The 12,160-nt window shown below is 46.5% G+C and overlaps 2 protein-coding genes across 5 annotated transcripts in view; one reads left to right on the forward strand and one right to left on the reverse strand.

Annotated features, from left to right (window-relative positions):
• FNDC9 (fibronectin type III domain containing 9) overlaps window positions 1-12,160 on the forward strand; it is a 34,298-nt gene that overhangs the window by 4,696 nt on the left and 17,442 nt on the right. The gene's annotated exons all lie outside the window — the stretch shown is intronic.
• The window catches only part of CYFIP2 (cytoplasmic FMR1 interacting protein 2), a 55,222-nt gene continuing 48,098 nt past the window's right edge, over window positions 5,037-12,160 (reverse strand). For all 4 annotated transcript variants that reach the window (XM_055717586.1, XM_027802071.2, XM_014278193.3 and 1 more), the window contains 3 exons: window positions 10,433-10,671; window positions 9,779-9,926; window positions 5,037-9,212 (listed from right to left, as the gene is read on the reverse strand). In XM_055717586.1, coding sequence (XP_055573561.1) covers window positions 9,045-9,212; window positions 9,779-9,926; window positions 10,433-10,671 — 555 coding nt within the window. In that variant the 3' untranslated portion in view covers window positions 5,037-9,044. The remainder of the gene's footprint in view (window positions 9,213-9,778; window positions 9,927-10,432; window positions 10,672-12,160) is intronic.

A 12,160-nucleotide genomic window follows, 5' to 3' on the forward strand; every position in this document is an offset into this window, starting at 1 on the left:
GGGGCTGCGCTTCTGGTTAGCGGGGCGTGAGCTGTGGACTTCACAGGTGTGCAGGCTGTGGTGGCACAGAGATTCAAAGTAAATGAGAAATTAAATGCAATACTCCTGAAGATACCTCCTCCTACATAAAGAGCCTGTAACCGCACTTAATATCGCAGGGAAACTTTTCGGAAAGCGCCCTGTTGCTTCACGCGGTGGTGTTTATTCTCTGCGTGGTACTGTGGCTGTGTGCAGTAGGTTGTAGGACTGAAGGACAAGTTTGGGGGGGCTGAGAAACAGGTAGAGGTCTGGGGAAGATGGATATATCCCAATGGAAGTTCTGTGGTGGGTGTGGGGTTCCCTGCCTGTGTACTTGCTGGGCAAAGGCACGTTCTCTGCTGGAGGTCAGGCCACATTTCCCTGATGGACCTTCCTGACTTCGGAGTTGTAGTGGGAAAGGCTCCTAAGCTCAGGCAAAGGTGCATTTGAAAAAGAAGTATTAATTTAACAAAGAAGGTGAGTGTGTAATGACAAGGGCACTCTTGTGCTGTAAAACATTGTGCAAAACGAGATCAGAGAGCCAGGACACAACTTCAGCAGCCGCAGCAGCTGTGATTTAAGACACAGCTGCCTCCGTGCTGAATCCCAGCCCTGAGAAAGTCAGCTCCAGCCCATGGGCTCCTCCATCACTTAAATTCGTTTTACACCCTTTTATTTTGTGACTATTTAGTTGGCAGGCCTCACTGATCATGGTTCAGCCCCCACTATAGAGCAGGGGCTTAAGTCCCCCCGTCAGCTCTGTCCCCCTGCCGCCGAAGCCTCTCTTGCCAATATTAGTGTGTGAATGTTTTGGAGGGTGTTGCACGCCAGTGGGTTTTGCCTTCATCCCCGCCCTCCTCTGCTGACATCCTCCCTTCCTGTGTGTGTGCACAGTGGCTGTGTGTACACAGAAACCTGCTGCCGATACAAAAGCAGCAGGAGCCATTAGCCAGATTGCGCTGTAGGTCAGCAGAGATAAGGAAAACCAACAGCTTTTCTTCAGCAAGGTCACGTTTATAGCTCAAAACGGTATCTGTCATAAGGCGATATAAAGTTGTAAGACAGGATCTGAACGTGTCTGAAATTTCGCTTTTTTTCCCCCCTGAAATGTATTACTTGTTACTGCAGAAATTGCCCTTAGACCGTCAAGCCACAGCATTGCTAGCACCCCATGGCTCCCTCACTCAGCACCTGATCCTATCGCTGTACAACTGTTTTCTCCAGCAAATGTAATGTCAGAGTGGTTTGTGAGTCATTTGATTTTAATCGGGTCTCTTCATCAGTCACAGACCAGCAGGTCACTGGCTGGGAGAGACTCTACCAGCCAAATCCCACGTCCTGTTCTCCCCTTTAGCACAGGAGCACTGGGTGATCAATCCAAATCATGTGGCAGCAGGTTCTGATGTAGGAAATTAAAAGTACTGATTTACCAGTGATCTGGGAGCAATTTCTGCTGCTGTTACATATTACACAGGCCGAAGACACCCTGGGCAAGACACCGATGGCAGGATTCAGCCTTTATTTAGTAAATTTACTTGCTGATGATGGTTAAGAGCTATTCATGCAATGTGTGAATATGAGGCTGATTGCAGAGAGCGAGGTGATGGCAGAGTGGGACAAGTGTTTGCTGTTTGCAGCGCTGCCTGCCTGCGGCTGGGGGAGTTCGTGGCCCCATCCCCTCGCAGGCTGCTCTACCTGCTGGCCCTGGTGCTCAGGGGCACTGTGGGGCTCTCCCCTTTGCTGGGGCTTCTCCAACACCCTGAGGTCTTGATTGTAGCTGGGGAGTCCTAATGGTGATGTGGTTATCCGTAGTTAAACTGCATCCAGAATAATTTCCAAGCGTTTGTGGGTGAGTGCTGTTGACATCTGTGCAGAGTGCAGTTGCCCACTGTGCACAAAGAGGTGTTAGGAAGGGAACAAGTATTTATGGAAGGGATCTAGTGTTAAAATAATCCTTTTGGTCATGGTGCAACCTCATAAATTACTGCCACAGCAGAGGGGGTGGTGCAGTCAAAAGCAAAAGGCACTTTGGGCCACACCTTTACCTTCCCCTGTCACCTTGATTTCCTAAAGGAAAAGGCTAATGTGGCCACATGCACTTGTGTTTATGTATCCCCCTTCATCTCCAAAGACATCTGAGCCCATGGGCCACTTTTGCCAGATTTGACAAGGGGTGAGATCTCCAAGAGAAGCTGTTCTTAATTCTGGGAAGAGAGGAGACAGGACAGGGGAAAGGTCCCGAGGGGAGGGGATGCCACAGTGCGAGCTGATCCAGAGCATGCCTAGCTGTCACCGCTGTGGGAGAAGCTTCAGTTAGACCTTGCAATCAACCATGGGACACAAGTGTGTCACGTATTCCTTTTTCTCTGATTCAGGGGCTGCGGGGGTGTGGTATATAAAATCACTAAGTCACAAGAGTTGCATTGATGGATTTAGCAAGAATGTGTATGGCGATATGGGAGTTAAAATCCAGGTAGGATTAGCATGGAGTTGCCTACTATGCTTAGTCAAGGGCAAGCTGAGACTGATAACAATAAAGCTGGGATGCAATCAATGCCTCTTTTATTGCTTCATATCCTCATTTTAATGGGAAGCCTGTAATTAAGGGAATTCAGCTCCAAGCTATGACCTCACTGGTTGATACTCGCATCAGATGTTTCCTTAAAAATAACTCCTCACAAATCAGGGAGTCTTCCTTAGCAGCTCATCTTCTAGCAATGCAGTTCCTCCTGAAATACTGGTTTCCAGGCCAAGGAACTTGACTGGAACCCAGGGGGTGGCTCAAGACAGCTTTGCATGCAAATAACCTCTTTAGCAACATCAAAAGGTTTTTCTTTCCCCAATATTCTCTGCTCAACATTTCTGGTCTGGAAAAAATGATGGAAAAATACTGGGTATCAATTGTCCTGTGTTACAAATAATGGTGGAAGTATCCTGCTAACAGGTAATGGAGACTTTTGCCCTCGGATGTCTGCTAGGCACAGTTCCTTTGGAAACTTTCAGAACAAGCTTGCAATATTCTGTTATGGCTTTATATAGTTTGAGGTCTCCGAGGAGCCATTTGCTGCTTCAAAGAGAGGGTAAATCCTTCTCTTTCTGACAATGGCCTGATTGTGTAGGGGTTATGGGAATTGCCTGGTATTCAGTTGATTGCAGCACTACATGAAAGGATGCTCAAAGCTTGAAAGACTGGGCTTTGTTGAGCAGACAACTTTTAATTCACCCTATCTCAAGGTAACCATGTCTGCAGTGGCAGAGGCTCTCATTTTGTGCTAGAAAAGTTTAGACATCACCTCCACCAAGGAAAATTCCCAAGCTCATCATGCCCATGGTGGGTTCCCACCCTTGCTGTACTGCCCTCCTTGTGCCAGTGCACGTACCTGCGGGTCTGTGCTGTGGAGCAGCTGGGTGATCCGGGGTCATTAGGCTATAAAACACACCCCAACTTGTTCCTCCCAGGGTTGTTAAATTTTTTATCCAGCCCCATAAACCACGTATGTTAGCAGAACAGGAGTGGTAGGCTGGTGATAGAGGGGAGGTGGATGTTCAGTGGGCATCAGAGCAGCACTTCATGCCACGAGAACTGATACGATCAGCAGGTTGGTTATTTGCAGACCTCTTATCTGCCAGGGGCTTGCAACAGAACTCTAAATCAAGCAAAACTAGATGTGAAAGGCGCTCCTGGTTTGCAGAAGGGGTCACAGAAAGGGTCATTTTGTTCTGCTTTTAACAATAAAACAATCATTAACGAACTGTTCTTCGCATTGGTGAAGTGCTTTTAATCTGAAGATGTAAACCTATCTAGAAACATTAGGAAGAAGAAAGATGTGGGCCTGCATCTTTGGTCCTGGTCCCTTAGGGTTTTGTTCAAAATTCAGTGTTGGCCCTCGATACTCAAAGAAAGTATTGCTTCTGGCTCCAGGTAAGACCCCCTGCCTGTGAGCTATCAGCACTCCTTAGGCGTTAGCATAGGGTGTCCACGAGACCAGCTAAAATTAGTTGGGGAAAAAAAGGGAAGGAAAAAAAAAAAAAAAGAAATCTCAATGGAGGAAAGGTTAAAACCCAAACAACCTGCCTAGTATCAGTGACTGAGTGAGGAAGAAAGTCTTGCTCTCCTCTCTGCCATTCCCTGTTGCAGAACCATGTTGAAATCAGTAAACATTGTGCAACTTTCAACCGCCAGGCAAACAGCCCTCCGCAGCTGCACGCTATGCCCAAAGCTGCGGGAACATCCAGTGTCCCGTGACTTAAAGCACACTGGAAAGATCAACAGAGCTGCCCTGGTCCTGGAGTAAAGTTCGCTTCCCGTTTATGTGAAGAATCGTTGCATTTTTATTCCTCTTAAGCTAGGAAGATGTTCCCACCAGGAATCCTTGGGAAGAAGCTATGAAAGGGAAGCTCAGCTGCAATATTTTATCTATTGCCGATGAAGAAGGGAAGCAGGTGCTCCTGCTCCCATAGATCCATGGCTCACCCCAATTCCTCAGCTCCCAGGTCTTTTCCCCTTGGTTCCCACTGTTCCTTCTGCAGTCAACACCCGTGGCTGCTCCTTGGATGCTTTTGACACAAACTTAAGAATGGTTTCAAGTGGAAATCTGGAAACAAAGAGCAAGGAGAGTCTTCTGGAATAAAATGGTCCCTGTTGAGTTTGCAAGGCTGTGGTAATGACAGGAACTTAGCTCCTTAGATCAGCTTCATTTTGAGTAGGGCTTGTCAAGTTCCATTGACAATAATAATACAATTTTCCCTCCCCCAGCCCTCTAATAACTAAAACAAGATTTCAAATGAAAATTTGTTGTGGAAGGATGTTTTTCTGACAAACTGTTAACTTTCTGATAGGCAAATGTGTTTTGGTGTTGGCCATAAAGCTTCATTTTTTTTTCTTTGGTTTTGACAAAAGCTCTATGTTTTCATTAACAAAATGCTGCCATTATTCCTCTTAGCTTTTTCTTTGTGCCAGGTGCAATTGGAGGCTCTCCCCAAATAATAGTTATTGCAATGATGATGACACCACAAGGTAAAGTCTGCCCATTTAATGAATGAGCCCAATTTTTATTTCTCTTCATCACAAAGTCATCCCACATTTGTTGTACACACTGTTGGTTGCTGTGTAACGGGACATATCACCATGTACCAGATGCTTTACTCTTGCAGAAGCATTTCTAATGGAAATGGAAGCTTCTGTTAGCTGGATTTCAGAACGACAGCAAAAAATAATACAAAACCAATATCATCTTCAGCTGCATAGCAAATATGGATCAAAAATTTAACACCGTTATCAGATCACGAGCGTAAATATACCTCACCATAAATAAAATTCATTTTACAAAATAACTCAAGCAGCTTTTCATACAAATATGGTACATTTGACAAGTTTTTGAGAATATTTTCTTGGGGTTTTTACACCTTCAATTTTCTTTTTTTTCTTTTGTTCTCAAACACACATGAACCTACTGGACTGGAGTAATGCAGGAGAAAAAGGACTAACATGTTGTTCAATGGTAATAAGTGCTGTCAGAGTTTAAAAGGAAATCACTGAAGTGCTGAGCTTTAATTAGTTTGCTTCCCCTTTCTACCGTATCATTGAAAGTCAAGTGTAGCATCATTCAAGAAAGGCATGTGCACTGCCCATAGTCACATCTTATAATGTCAGAGCCCGAGGGAACATTAAAATAACCTAGTCTGACTTCATTCATGACACAGGCCATCCTTTCTCCCCCCTGTAATTCCTGTAGGGAGCCAACAACTTGCCTTCGAAGTAGACATTCCAAGTGGTGGCTGGTAAATCCTGGGGAGTTTGCAGACTACTTCAGAGTAAGCAGGAAAATGGAAGTAAAAAAGTGAGCCCATAGTCAGTGGACTTAAAAAGTATCCGGACAGGGGTCCACATTTCCCTAGGAAAAAAAAAACAACTAGGGGTCTGCAGATTGTAAAAGGCTGAAAACTATAGGATTAGAGCATATCTGCAAGGAAGACACCCAAACTTGGCAGAAAGTCTGCAAGCGTGGAGAATATGCCCGACCCTGTGGCAATCTGTTACTACTTAGCCCTACGGTTAGAAATCTGCTCTCTATTTCCATTAACAATTACAACATTAGAAAAAGGATAGGAGGAAAAAAATTCCATTTTCATGGAGTACTTTAAAGACCTAAGCCTGGACACCTGTTTCTCATACACAGTCAAGGAGGGTCAGAAAACTGAAGCTAAAGACTATTTGCAACCTTTAGATAATAAAAGGGCAATAACATCAAATCTCAGAAATGAAGACTGTAAGGTTATTCCTAGCTGATACCTCATACTACTTGAGCAACAAGGAAAAATATCTGCATACACTCTACAGTCAAAAACACTTTACATTTTGTTCATGCACTTTGGACATTTTGCTCAAAACATTTAATCCCTCAGAATCTGAAGGGATTTTACATTTTTGCCAGCAAATTGGAGGGCAACAAATAGATCTCATCTACCTCTTCTTTCAAGTACACACAACTGTGTTTTGCAGGGTTTCAGAGAATTATTATGGCAAAACTACAGCAAAAGAATACAAAGTGATAGTCATATTTAGGTAAAATATCTCATGACTCACTCCAGACCTAAACAGATGAAAATGGGCATTTAAATTCACCTTACTGTATCCTATTTTGTCTAGGTAGCCGAGACTGGGCCGTGGGGTACAGTTCATCCTTTTGTTCTTGCTCATGCTGGTTTCTGGGAAGACTCCAACATCCCATAACATGTCAGACGCAGTAGAACATTACATTTGTGCTGTGCCCAGAAGTGGCTCTGAGAGCCAGACAGGGACTTGTGCCACCTTTTCAGCAACACTTTCATACCAAAATAACAAGCACTTACTGTTTAGGTCAGGAAAAATAGGAACTTGGTTGGATCTATCTCCCTCATATCTTGTTTTCCACAAAAAATAAAGTGCTTGATTCTCCTCTTCCTTTTAAAAATATATATCTGTAGATACCCTCACTCCAGTAGCGCAGAAGTGTTGGAACATGATGGAAAACAAGAACTGACATCCTTAGTGGAAGAGTAAATAGAGAGCAAGAGCCTTGCAGTGTCATCGAGTCCCAGACGCTCTTCTGCTGCTCTTCCTCACGCCATGGAGGATACAACTGGCCCTGCTGGGCTGGCTCCTTCCCTGCCACTCCAAGATTTCAGCCAGACTTCCAGAGATTTCATTTTACTTTTAGATCACCGTGCCGCACAGTTTCCTCCCTGCAGTTTAAATGTCTGTCTCGGTAATTAGAGGAAAACTCAAGGTGTGAAAATGTCCAGCACTTTTCACATGTCAGTTATTCATTGATTATCAAGGGAGTAGGCGGTAAGTGTCTGGGAGAACAAATTCGTCCCACCCAGCAAGATCGCCTCTTGCTAACAGTAGTTTGCTGGCTGTTGTTTCCTAAGACAAAATACTCCAGCTGGGACATTTCTACTTATTAATTATATGTTCCCTCTGACAGAATAAATGCCCAGGCTCTGCCTTTTTAACATCTGTAGTAGCATGCAGTTTACAAGGCATGATGAAATGCACGAAAGCAATATATATTATCACATCTGTATACTGTAACAGCAATTACCTGCTGTGATCTGGCTAAAGGTGGGAAATTAAAATATTGCCAGTGGTGAGACTAGCATCGTTTTCTCTTGGAGCATGTGGTTTGATCTCCTCTAACTTCAAGCACAAGCTTTTGCATCACTTCAATGACACTACTGAGGGGAAGCTGGGAAGACCATGAATTATGAAATCCTCCTTGAAGTTCCTACTGAATCTGTTCTCAACATCCAGGGATCTTAGATTAGCTGAGAGGGAAAAGGAAACAGACTCCAGTGTTCCCTCTGAACACCTTTAAACCTAGAAAATTCTGGGTATCTTTTGATGCTTATCCTGTATTTTACATCTTCTAAACAATCATGATTTCTGAGTGATGGGAAGTTTCCTAAGCCCTGCTGATAGTCACCATTCCCTGAAGAAAAGAGATCTGGTTGCTGTGCCACTAGGAATTTGTCTAAAACAAGGGAAAATAGCATCCCAGAACATACTCCAGTTACACACCCCAGCTCTCATCCTTGCTGAAGATCAAAGATCACGTATGTCCGAGGTAACTACACCTGCCTCCTGTCAGGACCAGTGATTATTTCCACCCACATTAGTATGATCAAGAGCACATTCACATGAGTGCAGCCTCTTCCGCAGACCGTAAGAAATCTTGTCTAGTTCGTGGAAGATGTGTTTTTTGGGGAGAACCCTTTGCATTAAAGTAAGTGGATGATCCATAGCAGGGAAAAAGCCAGGCTGTTTTCTCTCTCCCCAGCTCTCCGAAGTGCTGAGGAGTCATTTGGCGACTACATCGTTGCTACTCTGAAACCCACGTGCCAAAGCTCCCGTTAACAGATGCTGGAAGGGCCAACAGAGCGGCAGAGCGCAGGAACCAGCCCCAGCCCGGGGTGTGCAGCCACCCAGCCCGGCACAGCTCCTCCGCACCCATCACTTGATCCTCAGGGTCCTGCCTTCATCCATCCTTCCCCCACAACAAGTGGATCAGGGGCTTGTCTTCAGACCCTCCTGCTCCACAGCTGGTGGCACATGTCACGGGGGTGTTGATTTGCCCCATCGCTTCGGCGGTGGGAGTGGGCTCCCGGTGCTGCAGAAGCATGGAGCTTTTCCACCAGGAGCCCCACGTTTGGGGCTGCAATATGGCTTCAGAGTGATGTGTTCGATTGGATGAATCACAGGGTAAAACCGGACCACGTCATGGAAGAAAAGCACATTTCACCCGCCCACCCCCACCCACCCCCAAGTCTGAAAGCTACAAGTAAAACCGATCACAGGGATGGTACAGAAGAACATGCACTCACAGAGGGCTGGATGGGAAGATGCGTCCTTGTGTGTAGCAGGCATACCCAGTCTTACTTTGTTGCCAGGTCTCACGCCATCGAGTCTACCCTTCTACCCTTCCCAGCTGTCCTGGGTTCAGTCCCTTCTCCCGTCCCAACCCGCGGGGGGGTCAGCGTCCACACTAGCAGGTGGTGGCCAGTGACTGGTGGATTGGGGGCTGGAAGCAGCGCACGTGCTCCACCGTGGAACTGTCTGTCTCCACCGACTTCATGTACTTGTTCAGGATGGCGAAAATCTCATTGTTCAGGATCTGATACTTCCTGATCCTGTCGGCCATCTTCTTTAAGGGCTGGAGGGACGGTGAGGGAAAAAAAAAAAACAGTAGATGAAGAGTCTTACGTCATCTGATCAGCTAGATAGTACCAGTACCTCTGTGCTGCTGCTGGAAACCTCTGATAAAGCAAAGCCGCTGTAACACGCTACAGTTCCACTTAGCACTTCCCAGGGATCCGTGACTCACTTCATTATAGGGTCTGATGACTCAAGACAGAGCATTAACAAGGTCAGTGAGTGGTCCCAAGTTAACCGTTCTAAAGTCTAGATGCCCAGCTGCTTATTGATAAAGCCACTGAGATCACAGGATGGTTGCTGGAAATGCCAGCTTCTCAGCTCCAGCCTCCCAACCTCAGGAAGAAGGGAAAAGCTTTGGGAGAAAAAAAGGTTCGATTGCCAAGCCAATTAAAACCTTGGCCTCTCTGCTGAGACTGCAGATGGAAATCTCACAGCGAGTGTGTTCAGTTTGAAAAAGGTTAACACCGGGCACAGTTGTAATTTATGTGTTTGGACAAAGCAAGACAGAAAACAGAGAGAGAAGTGTGCTGCTTCAGGTCCTTCAGACCCTGCCCTTCAACTTACCACGTTTTTTATAATTTCATCCTTCCCGTCCTGCCTCTGCACCTTCAGCAGGTGGTAGCAGAAGTCAAAGAGGTCAAAGCGCCGTTGCTGACCAAGGAGAACAATGATAGAGCAACCTGCCCAGTTCAGACCATCTCCAAAGCACTGCCTGGAAGGAAGACAGGGTGATGGGGAGCGGAGAGATGACAGGATACAGTTAGGTAAGAGAAGTCCTACCATGGCACCAGGAACTTTCCTTGGTGAATTCTTAGGGAAACCAGATTCAGTCCCACTCCTGGGAAGTGGGTATACACCTAGAGAAAAGGAACTCAGAAGGAAATATGCAGGATTACATCAGGGCCGGGCTGTGCAGGGTGCATCACAGGGTAAGACAGGTGAGGACCTAGCCTCTGACTTGGGTTGTTGCCCATGTACCCACCTCCTTCTGCACGTTACCTTGTGCAGGCCCCTTTACTTTGCTCTCTCCCCCAGCTGTTCAGATGGAAAGCATCTTTATGCCCATGCACAACAGAGTCCTTTCATCAAGGATCTACGTTCCCCCTCTACAGCCACAGTGGTCGAGGCTGTGGCTGCAGCTGAGGGTATCTTGGGGGGTTGCCGGCCCTGCTAGCTCGTGAGCAGTGCTAACGGCAGAGCTGCCAGATGGACACTCACTCTGCAGTGAACTCGTTGGTGCCCACAGGGATGCAGTACACAAACTGCATGGCACTCCAGAGCCGGTGAAACTCCACGCACTCGTCCACGTGCATGACCCCGTTTGTCGGGGGTGGCCCGCGCCAGATCGGGTCCTGCAGGTAGCTCCTAATCCGTGTCAGGATCACCTCGAACATGGAGAGCCCGCAGCACAACCGCTCCTTCGTCAGCAAGTCACCCTCCCGGGCGATGGCTATTTGCTGAGGAGGAGGACAACCAAAGAAACACAAGTGACGATGTAATACAGACGGATGCTCTTGCTGGACTTAACGCTTCCTGGTCTCCCCGGCTCTTTCAGGGTTAACAACACATCCCACGCAAGGTCCAACCTTACCTCTGATGGCTGCTCCCATGGCACTCCCCACCAGAGAATACTCATCCCTCACACAGAAGAAGACTCAATCTTGTGCTCAATTATATTTCACCGACCTAAGTATCTTTTGAAATGATTACGTATGTCAGAAAACAAAAGTTGAAGGGAAAGCTCTGATCAGAAATACTGATCCTTAATTCTGCTAGCACACTGTTCTATTACATTAGTGCTACTCAGTGTTGCTGGGTTTAATTTCATGATTTCTGCAGATTATGGAAATGAAACAGGAGAGAACAGGGACATTTTGCTTCCCAGGACATTGCCATCATCTCTTTAAAATGTAGGCAGCCTATGGTTTTCTTGATTTCTTTTGCAGTTAGGATTAAAAGCTCTGAGGAAGATGAGAAGCCACTGGAACCTTAATACTGGAAAACCTGTGGTTTATAAGAAAGGAAAATATTTTTTTCCAGATGTGAAAGCTTTACACACGTGGAGAATTTTTGCGACATCCCCACTGAGATTTACATGTACAAATCTGGAATGGCTCCACTGGCTGGAGTTCATTTTACACTAGAGAAAAATTAAAAGAGAGTTGATTTCATTTCAGGCTCATCGCTCCCCCAGAGGAAAAAAAAGGGGGGGATGGGGGGATTTTAAATAAGCAAGCAGGGCCCCCGCGGCATGGGAGCGCTGACTCCACTGAGTGGGGCTGGGGTGCAAGCATGGCGTTTGCTCACTGCCCTGATATGCCTTTAGCTGTCCCATTCCCTGCCGTTTCCAGCAGCGTTACTGACGTCTCTACAGCACTGCCCAACACAGCACAGGGAACGAATGGTCGTGCCCGTGGCTCTGGGAGGCTCCGGCTCGGCCACGCTCACCCCAGCAGGTGCCCCAGCCCCACAGGCAGAGCCTTTTCCCCTCTCACCACTTCGGCAGGGGCGTGCAGAGCAAGCGTGACATTTACCGACCCCCTGCCTATCCCAGAGGACTTCCTGGAGCTCTGAGTAGTTTTTAAGCATCCGCTCCATTTCCAGCTGTCCCTGTAATGCCTGTAAAAACGTCACCCCGATCAGAATCGTGATGGGGACTCAGAGCATCTGGTACAACGGGCAGGCACGTGTTGTGGCCAGATATGAAGAACACAAATTATGCTTGGTTTACTTGGGTCATCGTTACTCCACTCTGAAAAAACACGAATGCACCTGCACATCCCCTTTCCTGACTATTAGTATGCTGGCAGTGACCTGAAGTATTTTTAGTTTCGTGGCTATTGAAATTCAAAGTGTTACAATTCCTGCTTGTGCCACAATTTCAAGGATGTTCTGAGAACCTCAGATCAATTAATGTTCAACTAATAGCACGTATCAAGGGAAAGC

This window comes from Falco cherrug, chromosome 8 (genome assembly GCF_023634085.1).
Source record: "Falco cherrug isolate bFalChe1 chromosome 8, bFalChe1.pri, whole genome shotgun sequence".
NCBI classification, from domain to species: Eukaryota; Metazoa; Chordata; class Aves; order Falconiformes; family Falconidae; genus Falco; species Falco cherrug.